This window comes from Lacerta agilis, chromosome 8, assembly GCF_009819535.1.
Source record: "Lacerta agilis isolate rLacAgi1 chromosome 8, rLacAgi1.pri, whole genome shotgun sequence".
Classification (NCBI taxonomy): domain Eukaryota; kingdom Metazoa; phylum Chordata; class Lepidosauria; order Squamata; family Lacertidae; genus Lacerta; species Lacerta agilis.
Window position 1 is genome coordinate 2,788,293 of NC_046319.1, and position 19,916 is coordinate 2,808,208.

The 19,916-nt window shown below is 47.9% G+C and overlaps 1 protein-coding gene across 3 annotated transcripts in view; it reads left to right on the forward strand.

Moving 5' to 3' along the window:
* The first annotated feature begins 4,843 nt into the window (after nucleotides 1-4,843).
* Nucleotides 4,844-19,916, forward strand: part of KCNIP3 (potassium voltage-gated channel interacting protein 3) — a 112,806-nt gene continuing 97,733 nt past the window's right edge. Inside the window, exon 1 of one of the 3 annotated variants that reach the window (XM_033159043.1) lies at nucleotides 4,844-5,216. In XM_033159043.1, the coding sequence (XP_033014934.1) occupies nucleotides 5,202-5,216 (15 nt within the window). In that variant the 5' untranslated portion in view covers nucleotides 4,844-5,201. Of the gene's footprint in view, nucleotides 5,217-16,833; nucleotides 16,896-17,163; nucleotides 17,243-19,916 lie in introns of those variants that run through there. The other 2 variants (XM_033159044.1, XM_033159042.1) reach the window with 2 other exon arrangements.

The following is a 19,916-nucleotide window of genomic DNA, read 5'->3' on the forward strand; positions in this document are numbered from 1 at the left end:
TACATACATACATACATACATACATACAGTGGTACCTCGGGTTACAGACGCTTCAGGTTACAGACACTTCAGGTTACAGACTCCGCTAACCGAGAAATAGTACCTAGGGTTAAGAACTTTGCTTCAGGATGAGAACAGAAATCGGGTGGTGGCGGGACAATGGCAGCAGTGAGAAGCCCCATTAGCTAAAGTGGTACCTCAGGTTAAGAACAGTTTTAGGTTAAGAATGGACCTCCAGAACGAATTAAGTTCTTAACCAGAGGTACCACTGTACATACATACTGCCCTTCATCCGTAGATCTCATAGCAGTTCACAGAATAAAAAGACAAGATAAAAACACAAAACACACAATAAAAACAAGAACAACACAAACCATTAACCCCCTCCACCCTCTCTCAGCACATTATGATGGCTGAGTTTATCTTTCTATGCAAGTCATGGGGTGAGGTGGTCTTTGCAAAACAACAACAACAACAACAACAACCCCACAACCCCAGCTTCAATAAGCGATTGCATATTGTGTGACATGTCTGTCTTGGGACAATGAAGTGTCAAATGGCAAGGCATCTGCTATGAAATAATAAGCAATTGTTTATTCTGTGGGTAAAAATAGAGCTGTCTACTTCTGATCCTCTTATAATCAGGATAGCTCAAGAGCTGAGCTGCAAAAAGAGGCCTTGAGGCAGTATATATTATTCATATCCCATCCTGTGGCTGATCCATGTAGATTCCAAACACCCACAGCCACACACAAATTTTTGTTCCTCAACTCAAGGATGGTGAGTACCATCATCAAAGTGCACAGAGATGGCAGCAGTCACATTTAATGTGCACATTACTGACATTTCCTTTCTCAGGCTGACCAAAGGCACTGAGATGCAGTCCGAGTAGATACTGCAATGGTTTCACACTTAAAGGGGCTGGCATTGCATTAAGAACAACCCCCACAACCACATCCCAAAAAATCATCAGTGGATGACTAGCTGGTCAAAACTTTCCATGAAAGATGGAGGTGAAAGTAACAGTGAAAAGCAGAATCCTGGCCACATTGCCTTACACTGAGTCAGGCCATTGGTCTCTCTAGCTCAGTACTACTGTCTACACTGATTAGTAACAGCTCTCCAGGACTTCAGAAAAAAGCCTTTCTGCTCTAGCACTGATCTGTAGTGCATCATAGTTAACAGAGATAAACAATAGCCTGTATTTTGTAATAAAAGATCGCAATAGGAGAAAGAGACATGCCAAACACTTAAATGTTATATTCACATTTGGCTTTGACTGAGGTTGCTCAAAGTATCTGACACACGCTTGCGTTCATTAAAGCATCAGCCATGAATTTTGTTCAACACATCAAGGGAATGGTGAGATGTACACATACAGAAAGTAGCAGTGGCTCTCAAGGGGTAGGTGATTTATTGATTAAACCCCGTGTTCTGCCTTTCTGTGGAAAAATGCCCAGGGCAACCTGCAATTACAAAGTTTTAAAAAATGATCATTTTAAAACAGAAATAAAATAACACTAAAAACAACCACATCTGAAAGTGGTGGCATGTGAGCAACATGCGCATGGGGCTTATAATTCTCAGGTCACTTCCAGACAATCCATTTGTGGAACGATCCACCTGATTTGTTTGCAGGAAGGTTATGCCATGTTGTGTCAAGCAAGTGTTATCTCGCATTTTCCCCATCACCTTCCTTCAAACAAAAAGTCCAGTTCTTGTGGTGGGGAGGTGCACAAAATCCACTTTAATTGCACAGCCTGAATTTGCTAGCATGTGACTGAATTCCACCCACAAAATGTATTGAAGCAGCCAACATCTAATTGGATTCAGTTGAAGTGGGTTCCATATAAGGGCTTAACTACTTTGCTGTTTAGCATTTAGAGATGGCCTCCCATTGGAAAGACCCCCAAAGGGATGGGATTGCAAGGGAAGTTTGGGACCTGACTCTTTCCAAGCATCTAACGCAAAACAGAAGAGTTGTTAGAGGCCGAACTAAACACAAACATTTTGACAAGGTATGATTCCCGTATATCAGCTATGTAAACAGAAGTGATATAATGTCAGATCCCCAACCTCTCATGGCTATGCCATGGACAGTTAAAGCACTGATGAGCCATTCAAAGATTCTATTACATTTGACAGGCTCCCCACTCAATTTTCCTCCTCCTCTGTGACTGGTGTGGTGTATGCATCTAACACTGCAGGCTTTGTTGGAGTTTATGAATGTTGTTTTATTATAAAAAAACCAATAAAATATCTATTTTTTAAAAAGGAAATTGGGAAACAACCCATTGATTCCTGCAGAGCTGAGTGCAAGGCTTGCTAATCCTTGAGAAGCAACAGCCCTGATGAAAATGGGCAAGGAGTATTCCTTTGATAGATGCAGAACATCTGCAAAACTGAAGCAGGTGGGAGGCAACAAAAGGGAGTATAACTTGACAGCTTTAAGGTGAGGTCACCGATTAAGGACAGCATCCACTTTTTAATCTGATTGGGAGAGATCAAGATGGATTTGCCACTGCACGGGTTGCTGCTGTAAGTGCTTTTTGTCTTGTCCTGGGAAAGGCAGCTAGACAAGCGGCAGGACCAGGAAGGAAGTTGAGCCCATTTGTAACAAGTGCCCAGTCCGTGTTTTGCCTCAATGGGGTTGCTAAATTGTTGAAAGATAATTCCAGGATAAAAGAGGTTACTGGCTGTCAAGCATCTCAGAGTAGAGAATCTGTTAACAGTTGAAGGCTGCACAGTGAGTATAATCTCAGCTGATCTTCGAGAACAAAAGCAAATTCTTCTCTCTCGGAGAAAAGCTCAACACAGACTGAATGCCTACTGCTTTTCCGCTGCCACTTTGAGACCCTGACATGAAAGACTCAATAAAAAGGACACGGGGAGACAGGGATCTACTAATACCCCAGAGACAAGATGCTCTTCTTGTGGAAAACAAGGGCACCTACATTGCCTCAGAAAGGAGGTGCTGGCTTGTTTGTTGCAAACAAGCCTTTGGTGTCAGCGTGGGTGGGGGGTGGGGTGGGGAGAGAGAGAGAGCAATAAAAGGAAAAATGGAGCCGTGGTAGAGGATAGATTTCAAAGATGGCAAGTGTGCTTCGGTCTGCCTTTGGTTCTACATGATATCTTGAAAACCTATGACAACATACGCGCTAGGTGGGGTCCAGAAAGCTGCCCGTCAGCTTGGCTAAGACAAAGTGCACAGTGTTGGGTAAGACCCAAAGAGGTGGGTCTGGGACTCCAATCCAGTTATAATATTGAAAGCTGCCACCTTCTACAACACTCATTTTGGGCATTGAGGTCAATATTGTCTACTCTGATTGGCAGTGGCTCTCCAGGGTCTCAGGCAGCACAAGGCATTTCTCACCCCCTCCTGCCTGACTCTTTCCTCCTCCAAATTGGAGATGTGGGGGACTGAACCTGGGAGCTGCATGCAGAGTACAGTATGTACTCGAACCCTGATCTGCAGCATCTACCAGACCTCTTCCCAAAACAAAGAGGAATTTGGGGTATACTCCCCCCATAAAGTTTCTGTCTGATGTCTAGTTAGACAGACAGTGGAGCCTAGAACATTGGGGCATATGGGGCACTGCCCCACCACCCTCAAGGTGCTCTCAGCCAGCCCCTAGCAGCGTGCCTCCTTTCTTACAACCAATCAGGGGATGGCTCTGACTGCTATTTGCTTTGGTTCCGCCTACTGTTGCTCCCCCTGCCTTCCTGGCACTCTGCCAGTCAGTGCAGACAATACTAGATGACCCTCATGTTTCCTTCCAACTCCACAGTTCCATGATAGACCAATACTTTTAGGACTTATCCTCATTTCCTCTTGTCCCACTGCTTTCCCCCGAAAAAACCCTCTTTAGTGCTCAGTTGGAGCAAACAGCAATCAGGTTTTCTGCAGGTTGCTATTTGTTCCGATTTAGAGCTAAAGAGCAGGTTTTCCCTGGGAAAAGAGCAGGGCAAGGGGGAAACTGCTTGGACTAGGGCTTTCTGGGAATGTGGCAAGTGGAAGTATGCTCCTTGTGTCCCTGTGTACTTCAAGTGTGCCTTTGAGATGGCTTCTCTTGTTATCTCAGCAGTGGGGAACCTCCAGCCTGCAGTAGACCCACCAGGCTTCCCAATTCACCCTGCCGGGGTGTATCACCCAAGCCATGCCCACTTGCCCTACCCTGACATTGCAAATTAAAAGGTGGAACTCCCTGCTGGAAGCAGAATTTGCACCTGCAGCTCCCCATGCCTTTGTCCCACCCAGCGAGGTTTCAAACTGTGATGTGCGCAAATGAAAATTGGCCCCTTGGGGTCACTGCAGTGCCAGGTGAATTTCAGGTGGGTGCATGGGCGTAGCCGGGGGGGCTGGTGCCCCCCCCATCAAGTAAAACACTAGACATACAGTACTTAACTAACTGACCAATCATGTTGTTTCTGCCTCACCCACAAAGTCCTGCTCCCCCTAACAAAAACCCTGGCTACGTCCATGGGTGGGTGGGTGGCCCCACTCACAGGTCAAAGTTGGCTCCTGTCGGTTGGGGGAGATCAGAATCTGGCCCTCTGGCTGGCCCCAATTCCCTCACTTCTGTGTTCTTCCCGTCTCCTTTCCTTCCTTGGTGTGTGGAAGTGAAAACAGGGGCCTTGCGGTCAAGGTCTCCACAGACACAGGCAGCAAGAACTTCTGCCTTTTACGGACCCTGACCCCTCCGTATTGATAGGGGGTGCCCCCTTTAAATCCCCCTGGCGGTCTGTGCAGGGACCACGGGGTTCATGTATTCAGCTCATGGGCTGCATTAGGAAAGAGAGAGCAAAAGGGGAGGGGAAAGGGGGGGCGCTGAGAGTTTGGTTGCTATGGAAACTGGCAGCCTAGGCTGGCATGTTGCCTAACAGAGAGTGGGAATAATGGTTCGATAGGTAAACTTGGCACGGGGGTGTTCTCTTTTGTCGAGGATGCTTCCACAAGGACAAAGGCAGCTGGCAGGGCCACCTTCGCTCCACTTTCCTGCCTCTTCTTCGCTCAGCCGCCAAGGCAGGCCTGGCGAGAGCAGCCTCAAGGGAATAACTCCGAGGGAAGTGGCAGGAGCAACAGCCGGAGCTCTTTGGATTTTGTAGGCCAGAGAGAGAGAGAGAAACACCTCCCACCAACCCCCACATTGGGATTGAATCCACAAAACGGCTGAAAACCACCGTCAGTTTCCAGCGAGGAGATGTTTGAGGACCTGGTGAGTACGTAAATGCCACGCGAAAGTGAAGCCTGAAGGTGGGGGGTGGCAGGTGCTTGGAAGAAAATCTCTGCCTCGTAAGGTTTCATGGGTCACATCCACACCTTCCATTTAAAGGACTCTTATACCACTTCAACAGCAGTGGCTTCCCCCAAAAGAACACTGGGAACTGTAAAAAAGGTAAAGGACCCCTGGACGGTTAGCAACCCGTAGCAAACTACAGTTCCCATAATTTTGGGGGGAAGTCATCACTGTTAAAGTGGTACTACTTTAAATGGACTGTATGGTTAGAGCCATAGTCTTAAAGTTGTGTAAGTGGTGCATTTCTTGCACAAATGCGTGTCTTGTGTTTCTGAATGCAGGCAGCTGGTTATAGGAAAATTTAAAAAGTGCATAAAAGTGAAAGAATACATGGTGCTTCTTCCTGTGATCGTAAGTTGTCTAGTTCACACGTACCTTGGTTAGAATTCATTTTTCCTACACTTGGTGACTGCTAGCAGGCATGGAATGTGTGCACTGAGTCCTTTGGAAAACTTTGCTTAAGGCAGAGGTTTTCAACCTTTTTGGGTCCACGGCTCCCTTGACCAACTCCATTCTTTCTGCAGACTCCTGTGGGGCTCAGGAGCCTAGTTATATGTCACGCCTTGCCTGCAGAGCCGGCAGCCCCTCACCCCTCCCTTGTGGTGGGTTCCCCCAGCCTCCTCTCTTCTCCCCTCTCCTTGGGAGTCCTCTGAGCAGCCGCAGCTTCTGCCCCTGGTCTCTGAGCTGCCCCCCACCCCCACCCCAAAAGAGGTGCCTCCTCACACTGCCCCACAGGGGCCTGGGAAGCACCTCCTGGTCAGCCCCAGAGGCACCTTTCGCCTGGGGAGCTTGTAGCCAGGGCTGCTGCAGCAAACAGCTGTGCACGCCTTTAGGAGGCAGAGATGCAAGAGGGCATTAGAAGAGGGAGGGAAGGAAAGAGGGACAGAGGCCAGTGTTGCCCGCGGCACCCCTGACCATCATTCAAGGCACCCCAGAGTGCCACCGCACACAGGTTGAAAACCACTGGCTTAAGGTGATGTGGACGTTCTATCTGTGGTGCCATATCCACACATGCCAGTTGTGACTCGATGCTGCAGCGATCAACTTGCATGTATGAACTATCTTCAAGTTTATAGCAGTTAATTGCTCAGAAATCAAGAGGTGTATTGGCATGTGTGAGACAGTCCAAGTGTAATCATGTATAATTAAATGATATGTATCCTACACTTCCAATTTGTCCTTCCGTTAGATCTTTTGGCCTCCCTTTCTCATTGGATGAAGAGCCACATATCATGTACAGTGGTAACTCTGGTTAAGAACTTAATTCATTCCGAAGGTCTGTTCTTAACCTGAAACTGTTCTTAACCTGAGGCACCACTTTAGCTAATGGGGTCGGTGCGCCACCGCCGTGCGATTTCTGTTCTCATCCTGAATTAAAGTTCTTAACCCGAGGTACTACTTCCAGGTTAGTGGAGTCTGTAACCTGAAGTGTTTGTAACCCGAGGTACCACTGTATTCCTGCTTGTGTCCCTATTTACAAGGGACAGTCTGGTGCCCGTCTTGGAACATCATGGTCAGGGTTCAGACCTCTCCTGCTAGGTCTCCAGAAGTAATATTTCGGAGTGGGGGGTAGATATGTCCTCTTTTCTCCAACACACATGCTCTCTACAGGATGTGTAAGGATGCACTTTCTGCACCATAGATGCTGAGGTGTGTTTTGAGCAGTGATAGTAAATAATCACACCGGTTAATGAAAAGAAGTAACACCAATTTGACTTTTAAACCCGTAAAGAGCAGAGCAGCCAAGGGTCTGCCGGGGTTGCCATATTTCAAAAAGTAAAAACCAAGACACCACGAAAGTTGTTGAGCTTGACTTGCCTAAGATCCAGGATAAATCTGGATGTATGGCAGCCCAGGCTCTGCCCTCCGTGAGCAGCCACCGATTGGCCTGTTTGAACAGGGATTTTAGTGGACAACCCGCCCCAAGATCCTGAGGCCATGGAGGATTCCCTGCAATGCTGGGAAGTGAGCCTGGCCAGGCAATGGGGATCGGGGCCTGAGCATGAGGGACTGCAAGCACCGCCCCCCCCAGGAAAGCAGTGAGCGGCCATTATTGCAGAGTAAATGCATATAGCACACAACTGAAAGAACAGAACAGAGTCCCACCACCTTTGGGGCCCATGGGCACCTTTGGAATTTAGACAAAGGGTCGGGGGGGGGGCACCACCACAAAATGACTGCTATGTGGGAAGGTGCTTCCAAGCTTTTTTAGATTTTACTTTTCTTCCACTATGAAACACAACTCACCAGACCAGTAGTTGAATAATGATTGCTCACTTCACAGAAGGCTGAGAGACAAGTCGCTTGCTCAAGAAACAAAGTGGAAGGCAGAGTTGTGATCTGAGTGCTAAACTTGTAGCCAGTCCTTTCCCTCCACCTTGTTTTGCTGCAGCATAATGCCCATTTCACAGAAGCCGTATAACTTGCCCAAGAAACTGAAGGCAGATCCACACCATACACTGAAAACACACTTGGCACACATTTTTTTATATTGATTTTTAAATGCTGCTTTTAATTTATGTGCTTGTTTGCTGTGGCAAAAGAACTAATGAATCAATAATTAATAAACAGCAACAATAAAACACGACTTCCTCCAAAGACACCGGTCTTCCTCTCACAGAGCTACAATTCCCAGCACCTTTAACAAACTACAGCTCCCAGAATTGTTTGGGAGAAGCCCTGTGCTTTAAATGTGCACTGAATGTATTTTATTTGCATTTTTATTTGAATGGTTGTTTGATGTTTAAATGCCTGGTGTGGATTTGCCCTGAGTACAAGACAGTACAGTGGTACCTCACTAGACGAATGCCTTGCTAGACGAAAAACTCGCTAGACGAAAGGCATTCGCTAGCGAAAGGCTGTCTCGCAAGACGAATTTTCCAATGGGCTTGCCTCGCAAGAAAGATGAAAAATTTTTGCGATTTTTTTTTTTCTTTTTCGTCAAACTGCTCTTCCCCCGTTGGTGCTTCACAAGACGAAATTTTCGCTATACGACAGCACTCGCAGAACGAATTAATTTCGTCTTGCGAGGGCACCACTGTACATTTACTTTAGCAATGTGCAGTTCTGGGGGTGGGGGGTGGGAGAGAGAGGGGGGGGTGAAGGGGCTTGGTAATTTATCTTTGATATGAGAACAGAAGTGTGGCAAATATGCCTCTATTTGGGTTGGTGCAGCCATCTGACAACATTTGTGATACCATCTGCCCTGTTGTGGTTGTGTGAGAGGCCTTGTTCCTGCGGGGGAACACTGGTCTTCTGCATTCCTCAAGTAAACCGAGTGTGATGGGACTCCTCACGTGCTCAGTGATCACATGTACCCGCATGCTGTGCTGAATTGTTATCATTATCACAAAACTAAAGCAGTTCAAAAGCTGTCAGGGATAAAATGCACACTTGAAGACTAGGAGGAGAACAAATCAGGCATCAGGGCTGGGCCAGCAAAGGGAGACAAAAATAGTGTAGCTGAAAATGTAACACCTGTCAAACTGTAAGGACTGAGATTTTCATATTAGAGAGAGAGAGAGAGAGAGAGAGAGAGAGAGAGAGAGAGAGAGAGAAAGTAGGGCTTTGAAATTCAAAGAAACTTCCTCACCCGTGCCATTCAAATAACGCTGCATCATTTTATCTCTCCAGCTGGTTAAACATAGTAGTGAGGTAGCAAATTCAGAAGTGTCGGGGTGGGGGGGTCCCTTCACGCTAGGCACAGCCACATCCCCTCACAGCCATGCTAAGGCCCAGCCTTCTAAGATTATGCAACCTTCTAATATTATACAATATAATTATATAATAATTATAATTAGGGATGCACTGCAACAATAAGTGCAGATCTTCCTGTATTGCCTTTCAGCTAGATCTACTGTTTTCTGGGCCTTATAAATGGGCAAGTGTTTTGGAGTGCTCCAATATCTTATTTCAGAGCGACATAAATTGATGTTTTCCTTGAAGCTCCAATGTATGTAACAGAACTTGCACACCAGTCTCTTGAATCTGAAGCGCCTTGTGATTTCAGATCTCCTAAATGCTTCACTTTGAGCCTACAGAACAACTTCTTGGTGTTCTTCCTGTGTGCTTTCTCTAGTGAAACCAACCCTCAGAGGCTGACTCACCTCACAGAATCATAGGTTTGTAGAGTTATAAGGTACCCCAAGGGCCATCTAGTCCAACCTTCTTCAATACAGGAATCACACATCTTTCCCCTCTGATTGGCTCCAATCAGCACAAAGGATGAGAAGAGGGGCGGCAAAAAGCTCCTATTTCATGCTGATTGGGGAGCTCTAGGATGAGGGAGACAGGGACCCTGCTTCAGAAATATTAACACAACTTCAACCATGGACCGCTATACACTTGGTTAAACATCTGGATTCAGATTGGCTCTTAATTCCTATAAACAAAATGATGACAGAGTTCAAAATCAACAGATTGTTGAGGGCAGCTGTGGTCATTACAGGCATCCTCAAAATTACATGTGTTCAACTAGTGCGTTTTCAGCTTTATGCACTTAGCATAATAATAATAATAATAATAATAATAATAATAATAATAATAATAGGTGTATTCAGGAAATTTGATTTTTTCCCAATCCCACCCACCATTGAACCCAATGGTGCTCCCACCATATGCGATTTCACATATATGCGTGGTACCCGGGAACGTAACCCCTGTGGAAGCAGGAAGTCACCTGTATAGGGCAACCTGTTCCATCCTGGTACCCTACATATGTTGGTTTGCAGTACAGTACAGTACATCTCCCATCAGCCCCAGCTAAGCCTGCTGGTTGGGGCTGATGACAGGAGTTGGGAATCCAAAACATCTGGAGGGCACCAAGTTTTTGAAGGCTATTAGAGTAGCTAATTTTGGGACTGGACCCATTTCCAGGAGGGTACCTGTATTAGTCAATTGCAGCAAAAAAAGTCTTGCAGCCCTTTAAAGAATAACCAGTTTATTATGGCATATGTTTTCATGGATTACAGTACACTTATTATGTGGACAAAAGTCTATGTCTTTTGGACTGGAAAGATACTGGCATTTGGGTGGGCTAAGGAGCAAGGAGAGCACAATGGAAGCTTAAGGGCAGAGTAGGGTCCAATCCTCCCTGCTGACCTGAGTAGGAAAGGAAGTCTAACAAAGTTCTCCTTCTTCCCATGAAGACTACTTTGACTTTTTATGTCAAAAGTCGATTTTTTTTTTAAACCCAGCAACACTTGTTTGCTGGTGCCTTAAGCATATGTTTAGTCTGCTTACTGGATAATCCAGCACTGGCTGGGGTTGGTGCAAGTTGGAGTCCAAAACCACTGGAGGATAGTTGGTTGGTGAACTAATGCTATTTCTGAATAAGGAAATATTGCTGGTACGGAGGGGAGCTTTTAGTGAAAGTTTGGAGAGCAAGCCAGAGGTGAAAGTAATGTCCCCTAAATTATCTCTCTTTATTCAGCACTGAAATAAAAGTGTTCCTTCCTCTGCTGCTGGAACACTGACTGGGAATTCATTCCCCACAGAGATTTCCATCTCCACCAGCAAAATCAGACAGCTGCTTCTGGCTGATGGAGAATGAGAGAGAGAGAGAGAGAGAGAGAGAGAGAGACAGAAGGAGTTGTGTTGCAATTATAATTAGATCCCAGAGTCCAAATAAATGTGATAAGGCTGCCAGATACAAATTGTCTATTCATAGTGATTTTGTAAGTTTCCCCTTCAGAAAGGAGGAGTCTATGCCTGCTTTTGTCGGGACAACCTTCTGTATGAGGAAAGTGCAATGCATTTCTTTGGGAAGTGGGGGAACAGCTACAGGATGGAGATTTAGACACTTATGAGTGGCACGGAGAAAACAGCTGAAGAGAGTCTGGTATGCAGGCTGAGGCCCTACCTGCCCGCGGACTGTCTCACCAGAGTGGTGCATGCTCTGGTTATCTCCCGCTTGGACTACTGCAATGCGCTCTACGTGGGGCTACCTTTGAAGGTGACCCGGAAACTGCAATTAATCCAGAATGCGGCAGCTAGACTGGTGACTGGGAGTGGCCGCCGGACCACATAACACCGGTCCTGAGAGATCTACATTGGCTCCCAGTATGTTTCTGAGCACAATTCAAAGTGTTGGTGCTGACCTTTAAAGCCCTAAATGGCCTCGGTCCAGTATACCTGAAGGAGCTTCTCCACCCCCATCGTTCAGCCCGGACACTGAGATCCAGCGCCGAGGGCCTTCTGGTGGTTCCCTCACTGCGAGAAGCAAAGCTACAGGGAACCAGGCAGAGGGCCTTCTTGGTAGTGGTGCTCGCCCTGTGGAACGCCCTCCCATCACAGGTCAAGGAAATAAACAACTACCTGACATTTAGAGAATACCTGAAGGCAGCCCTGTTTAGGGAAGTTTTTAATCTGTGATATTTTAATGTATTTTAATATTTGTTGGAAGCCGGCCAGAGTGGCTGGGGAGATCCAGCCAGATGGGCGGGGTACAAATAATAAATTATTATTATTATTATTATTATTATCTCTGCCCCTCGCATGAGGGGTGGAGAACCTTTTTCAGTCCAAGGGCCACATTCACTTCTCAGCAACCTTGCAGGGGCCACCTGACACGGGTGGGCAGTGCCAGGGGCAAAAACAACCAGAGCAATAAGTGTGAATTCTGCCTTTGTACACTTGCAAAGTTAGTTTCTTCACACTCACGTATCACTCTCCGTCCTCCACCCAGTAATGCAAGAAGCATTGTCTGGGTTCAAGGGCACATTCCAGCCAGGCAAAAACACCCATGAAGAGGGTCTGGAGAGGATGTGGCCTGGGGAGAGTCTGATAAAGAGGTCTTGAAGGGCACATTTGGGCCCCTAGGTCTGGAGTTCTCATCCCAGAGGAACCTTTAAAGCACCTCTGCAAATTAGGTCAGTATTATTTTCCTCATATTGCCTGGAACATTCTAAAGTGCAGTATAAATGTCAAGCATGATTGTATTCTTATGAATGAGCCATTTGTCTTTAGGACCAGTTCCATTGTCTGTAAGTGTCAAACGGATCATCCTGGCATTCCTTCTGGAAGGAAAAAGTGCAGCTACAGAACTTCCACATCAGTGGAGTAGGGATGATGTGCCACTACTTATTTCACAGCAGGGAACAGTGACAACATCTCGGGGGGGGGGCTATTTTCCAATTCTCTGCATGCCAAATAAACAAACTTTGCTCAGGGAGAGACCCACCAAATAAATGAGCTCAACAGAGGCAGATTCTGTTAGCTGAAGTTCCTTCATTATGACGAAATGTCATGTCACATAAATGCAGCAAGCTTTTCAGCCACCAAGAGCTCTTCATCGGGCTGGATGTTACATAACTTTGGAGGTAGGAAGTGAGAGAAAATCTGGCTTTGTATTGATGTTGCAGTGTCTGCATTGGTCAAAATTCATTTTTGTTGCATAGTCTTAGAAGATGTGTGGCTCTGGGGGTTGCCATGAAGAAAGAGCACCTGGGCTTTGGAAATTTCCCACTATGCTCCTGTTCTGCATGGTTTGACAATCTCTTCTGCTCCAGGGATGATGAACAGAATTGCCCCTTCTGATTATGGAGAACCAAACAGAAGGTGAGAGGAGGGGTAGGGTGGGGTGCCAAATGTTGGCCTCACAACAGGGCACTGTTGCATCACTGCCTGAATTCACCCTGAGATGTATTTGATCTCACTTTCAATCAAGGGGAAACCTTTAATGTGAAACTATCATTGCTGGTGTCTGTGCTGAGTTTTCAAATTCAATACTGGGGTGCAGACTGCCCTTTTTTCTCTGTTCTTGTCCTTCTTGCTTGATAAAAGCTAGGTGGGGGATTGACTGAGTAGTGTCAGGGACTGGTGAATGCCTTGTTGCAGGAAAGGGAAGTGCCAAAGCAAGGCCTTAAAGGAGGCTGTTTTGTGCTCAGCGGCGGAGAAAGCCAATCAGGCGCCTGGGGCGGTATGCGTGCCCTGCCTCTACAGCTTCTGATGCCAATGACCCTAGTAGTATCCTCCAGGGCCACCTCAGGGATTGTGTGTCGAAGGCCCTGTCTGGTAGTAGTGGTTCCGATCCTATCACCAGATGCTGTTCCTGCTCATTCCCCTGGAGATTGACTTGCAGGGTCCCACAAGGCTCAGTCTACTCTCCCATGCTCTTTGAGATCTAATTGAAGCTGTTGGGAGCTGCCATCAGGAGATTTGGACTGAGCTGTCACCAATATGTGGATGGCGCTGAGCTCCAACTCCCTGCACCACTTGAACTTGGCTTGAGTTTTGCTCTTAGCTGTAATCCTTAAATGTTCTCCGAGCACCATCCCCAAGGCACGAGGCAGAGACAGCCTCTGCCCTCACCCACTAGGTGCCATCCTAGTGCAACTTTATCCCAGCAGGCTCCACCTTGACACCATCCTAATCTGACATAGAGCTGGGGTGAAATTTCCAGGAAGGCTGTCCACTCCCTACAACAAAATCCACTGAGGGTTTTCTTTTTGGAACACCTCACCAGATATCATCAGCTATTAATGCTATTTTTTAGGAGCAGGAGAGATCTCCTGCATCACATGTCCTGATGACATTATGTGTCTAAATGTGAATATGTATATTCCCAGGAGACTGTAGGGGAATGAAGTTAACATCCCAGAATGTATTTGGTGGAAGTGGAACAGTGTTTGTGTGTGTGTGTGTGTGTGTGTGTGTGTGTGTGGTTTATGTGCTGCACACTCACTGTTCCTTAATCTCAGCTTCCTACATCTTAAGATCAAGCCCATGCTGGATCCCTTTGCTTACATCATCTAAAATAGCTGTACCTTTTCTCAACCTCTGTCAAATGCTGGTGGATCTGAAAAGTATAATATCAGCTCAGCTCAGAAAGCGGAAGGCTGAGATGAAGCAAACAAGAGGGACAGGCACATCATTTCTTGGAGCAAAGTGACTTTGATGGCACTTTGTAATGTTAACGGTTTGACAGTTTGGTTCCTCAGTTGGACCCAGCTCTTTTTTCTGAAATAAGTCTATAAAAAAGAAACCAGCAAGAAAACAAATGGGACAGCCTTGAGGCATATCATACATTTTGGCTAAGTATGGACTATAGTTCCCATTGCTAATAATGGTTTTCTCCAGGCTTAGACATGATTCTTTGATTGAATGGGGTGGAGGGAGGGCTCAGCACATATTGGAGAGGGTGGATGTGTGCAACGCAGGAGAGCAACGTGGAATTAGAATACAGTGTATTGGATTGGGGTTTGTTTTCCTATATATCTATTAATGAAGTCAAACTAGCTCAGACTTGCCTTTGGGTGCACTTATGGCTGTAGAGAGGTGAACAGGGTACAGTATCAAATAAAACACAGAATATGTAGTTTTGCGGAGGAATAGTACTGGAGGCTTCAGTTTTGTTTTCGGCACTTTATCTCCAAAGTTACACAAATTTACCCAAAGGGGAAGGGGACTTTGCTACACAACACAAGGCCAGTCCTACCAGCAGGGCCGTCTTTAGCAGATGCGGCACCAGGGTGCAAATATCTGCCCAGTGCCCCCAAATTACTACGGATAGTGTTGGGGTGGCCGTAGCTGCGCGCTACCGGGGGGGGGGCAACTCTTCCCCATGCTGCTGCAGCAGAGCGATCCCCGCAGAGGCTTGGGAGTGAAGTTGCGCGTGCCCCTCCCATTTTCTTTTGTTGCAGGACTGAGCTAGGATGTGTCTCCCAGTTTACGCTGCACTCCTAAAGGGGGCTTATCCCAGGTGCAATGGAGGGTGCGATCCCATCTCCACATGGAAGAAAGATGCAGCTCCTGGTCCAATTAAGTTTTGTGCATATGTGGAATGGGAAGGGCTGCCATCTTGCCCTTTGCCTCAGGCAGCAAAAGGTCTTGGGGTGGGTCTCTGAAACCGCCTGCAGGAGCTCTGTCCTTAGCTAACTAAAATGAGCTCTCACTCACCATTGAATGAAGGGTGCTGGAGCACAATGGAACGTTCACAAATCTTCCAGCTGCTGAGATATTTTCAGCACAAAAACTGCCCACATGCGAATCCTAGGGAGAGACGGGGTGGTGTGTTGTTGGTGGGATGGGGTTCAGTAGAAAAGGGAATAGGCCGTGGCACCGCAGATAAGCAGGCTATGTGAGTGAGCGGAGGAGGGGAAATGTATGTGGGCCTCCACTTAGCAATCAGTTCATTTCATGGATGCTTTGTATTGCTATTTACTCAGCTGAGATCATAGAATTGTAGAGTTGGAAGGGATCCCGGGTCATCTAGTCCAACCCCCTGCAACGCAGAGATGGTTAGGCTTTATAATTTCCAGCCATTGGGAAATACTCATTACTCCTAATGCTGCCTTTTCTTGGGACATGAGCCTGAGATGGCCGGTGTTATGTGTGGCCACTGAGGCATGTTTCGCTGGGCACTTGAAACCCACAAGCAGATTGGCTTCTCCCTGTGCTGAGCTCTTGGTGTGAAGGTCCCCAGGACATGGAGAGACAGAGGAAGGAGGAGGAGGAGTTCGGATTTGATATCCCGCTTTATCACTACCCTAAGGAGTCTCAAAGCAGCTAACATTCTCCTTTCCCTTCCTCCCCCACAACAAACACTCTGTGAGGTGGGTGGGGCTGAGAGACTTCAGAGAAGTGTGACTAGCCCAAGGCCACCCAGCAGATGCATGTGGAGGAGCGGAGACGCAAACCCGGTTCCCCAGATTATGAGTCTACTGCTCTTAACCACTATGCCACACTGGCTGCCTTCCCCAACCTGGTGCCTTCCAGCTGTTTTGGACTACCAGCCTCAGCATTGTATGACTCTGCCTGATGGCAATTGTAGTCCAAAACAGCTGGAAGGCACCAGGTTGGAAAAGGCTGTTCTAAGGCTGAGTCCCAGCAGAGTCCAACTAAGCTCAGTCTCCGCCATCATTTAATTTAGAAATAGAAATATCAGTAGGCATCCATTGCAAATTTATCCGAACTCCTGTTCCCATCAAAGTAGTTGGGGAAAGATAGGATGAGAAATGGTTCAGGCGGCCCCCAGCTGAATGGGGATGACGAGGACCTAGCGGAAGTACTGGGGGTGCCAGGGGCTGCCAACTACGACCCAAATGCAAAGAAAGGACCCAACTCTTTAGGTGGGGGCATTTGGGCAGAGGCGGCCTTCCTCGCCCCTCAGCGCCCCCAACTGCCACTCGAGCCCCGCCATGGCAGAATCCGATCCCGCTCGGTGAAAGGGCACAAGAGCGGGGTGGGCGAAGAGAAGTTGGCAACCCTCGAGAGGCAGGAAGGAAGGCAAGAGAGCGGGGCGCTTGTCTCTGGGCTCGCTGCTGCTGCTGCTGCTGCTGCTGCCGGCCGCCCAGGAGGCACCTGCCCGCCCGCCCCTCCCGCTGCCGCGTCCGCGCGCCCTGGGCTGGGCGGGGGCGTTGCGAGGCCAAGGAGCCGAGGGAGTTAACGCCGCCGCCGCCGCCGTGCAGGCGGGCGGGCGGCGGGTGGGTTTTCGCTCGGCATCGGCTCAGCTGCCGTCTTGGGAGGGGGACGAGGCGCGCTCCGCCGCCGGTGCCCAGCGTGTTACATCACGGCCAGCTCCGCCACCTCGTCCTCTTGCTGCTGCTGCTGCTGCTGCTGCTGCCGCGCCACAGAAGCTCTGCCAAGCCAGCCATGCAGGTAATGGGGTCCGGCGGGGGAGGCAGCTGCAAGGGGGGCGCCAGGCTGATCCCCTCGAGGGGTGCCAAGGCATGCGTGGGATGGGTCCGGGTGCCAAGGGTGCCAGGCGCTCGCTGCTGCTGCTCGCTGAAGCTCGTTGGGGTGGGAGGCGGAAGGAAGGGAAAGTTTGTCTCCAGGGTGGCACCCCCCCCCCAATCCTTTGGGGGCGCCGGAAGCGGGGCCCAAAGTGAGTGAAGGAAGGAGGTTCTGGGAACTGTTGCTGTTGTTGGTTTTAAAGTGCTTCTACAGCACTTCTGATGTTGAGACCACAGTCTGGTTTCGTTTCAGCCTTACAACAATCCTGCAAGGTAGGTTAGTAGGGTGGAGGAGAGAGAAAATAAAAGGTCAGCGAGGAACTTTCTGAGCCCGTTCAGCGATCTCCAAACTTGCTGCTTTGTGCATTGCCTCCTTTAAAGTGCTCTAGGCGGGGGTGGGGTTTGCCCCCCCCATCAGAACAGGTTCAGATGGGTCTGCCAAGGCAGGCCAGGGTGCAACAAGGGCACCAGTGGTGCAGCAACAAAACTGCCAGCATATTTGCAAAGCTAAGCAGGGTCTGGTTTCAATTTGCAAGGGGGACCTCCTTTTGAGAGTCCTGCATTGCAGGGGGTTGGATAGATGACCCTCGGCACCCCTCCCAACTCTACAGTTTCATGCTTCTCTACGACAGGAGCTCCTGTTTCCAGGACTGGCTACTAAGGACTGGCCATAAGTTAGGCAAGTCTAGGTTTGAATCTGGTCTCTGGCTCACAAGGTGGCCTCTTGCAGGCAGCCATCTATGACAATAAGAGGACTGTCCTATCCTACAGGGTTATTGCAAAGATTACTGAAATAATGCACATGGACTTGGGCTTTGAACAGCTGAGAATGCTGCAAAGTGTTGTTAAAGCTGGTGTTCATTTAAGGACATGCATCCACCAGGGATCCAACGAAAGCCAGGAAGGTTGAAGCGGGGCATTTTGGGGCTGGTAGCTGACTGAGTCTTCCCACTCCTGCCTGCACTGCAAAGTCCACTGCACACTCAGCTTATATGGGGATTTTTCTAGCATGCCCTTTCCCCCCTCACTATTTTACCCTTTTAATTGCCATCTTCTCCATCCACTCTCCAGACCTACCACTTTCCCAAATTAAGACAAACCAGGCAGATCATCTGCATTTTGTTTCTAAGAAGAAAATTAAAATGACAAAGCAAACCAAACTACAGGAACACAGGAGCCAAGGAAGCTTGCTTATACCAAGTCAGACACAGCTCAGAATTGCCAACGCATGGTTTCCAAGTGGGGGAAATTCCCAGCTCTTCCTGGAGAAACCAGAGATTGAACCCAGGATCTTTTGCCTGCAAAACAGGTGTTCTTCTGCTGTTCTTCTACAGCTTTCCCCTCAAAATATTTTGAGTCAATTATGACAGTACTCTGCTGCAGAGAATCTTTTCTCCCAAGGAACTCAAGATGGTTCTCCTCCCCATTTTATCCTCACAACAACCTTGTGAAGTAGGTTAGGCTGAGAAGAAGAAGAAGAGTTTGGAGTGACAGGAGTCTGGCAGAGGAGCTTGGAAGTCAGAGTGACCTCCTTGGGTTTTTTGAGGTCACTTGGCACGCCTCCCCCCCCCCCCCCCCGTGTTATGCAAAGTCTTTCCTTGTTTTCCATAGAGGAGACTTTTTCTCCTCCTCACATTATCATCATCACCATTAACCTTAATTTCTCTGTTCTAACCCCTCTCCCATGCAATCTGCCAAGGCAGCATTTGAGCAACAAGTTGGTGTTGCCTAAGAGTGTGAGCTGCTTCTAACCTTAACCCCTGCCACTAGGTAGCTGTGTGCCACTGCTCTCAGCCTCTGCCCCATATCTGGGGGTGATACTTATAGTCACTGACTCACCTTGCAGGGTTGTTGTAAAAATGACTGAGATAATGTCGCTGAAGGGGCTTTGAACACACAAAAGATGCTCTAAAAATGCCGCCTGTATTTTGGCTGCAGCTCAGCGGCAGAGCATCTGCTCTGCCTTCAGAAGGTCCTATGTTCAATCTCCAGTGGCCACAGGCAGGGTGAAGTGGGGGGGGGGGCTGTCTGAAATCCCAGAGAGCCACTGCCAGTGTTGACAGTACTGAGCTAGCTGGGCCAATCGTCTGTCTGATTTGGTATAAGGCAGTTTCCTGTGTTCCTATTGGAGGAAAAGTAATGGCTCAGAGGTAGACCACCTGTTTAGAATGCAGATGTCCCCAGGTTTAGTCCTTGTCATCTTCAGGTAGGGTTGGGAGAGACCCCACCTGAAATCCCAGAGAGCTGTTGGCAATAAAGGAAGACAGTTGAGGTTTCATTCTGGGGCATTATTTAACCTAGGCCTTGCATGTTAGCAGTAAGTGAGTCCCACTGAGTTTGATGGACTGTGCATGGGGTGGCCACCTGAGAGTTAGGGTTTGGAGCAAATGCTGCACCACCTCCCAGTTTCAGCGACCAATTTGTGTATGCTGACTGTTGGCAGTGAGGATGTACTGCAGTGCTACCCTATTCCACCCCTGGGTATGTCTGTCCCTCTTTTTATCACCTTCACTCCCCTCTTAGCTTGTTCTCAAAATCTCTTCCAGTTAATCTGTTTAGTATCATTTGTCTGAGCATCTTTTTTACATGACAAGAGAGCCTATGAACAGTCTGCTCAGGAGATTCTGGAGTTGGGGACTAAGGTTGTAAAAAGGCTGTTCTCACCTGTATCGGTTACAATCAGTGCTGTCTCTGTTCTGCCGCAGTTTGGTTTCTCCCAAATCACTGTCCACTATTTAATGTCAGTTGCGTAAGTTATGTAACTATTTACATAACATAAGTTGCATTCATTTCAATGAAAAGGAAATGCGAAAAAGAATTCTATCCGGGGCTGTTATTAGGGGTCCCATGGGGCCCCACTCTCAGATTTCCTGCCCTTCCCCACCACTTTTAATCATATTGTTTTATTTGCTGACAAGATGTCTGAGCTCCCTGCAAATCACAGCTG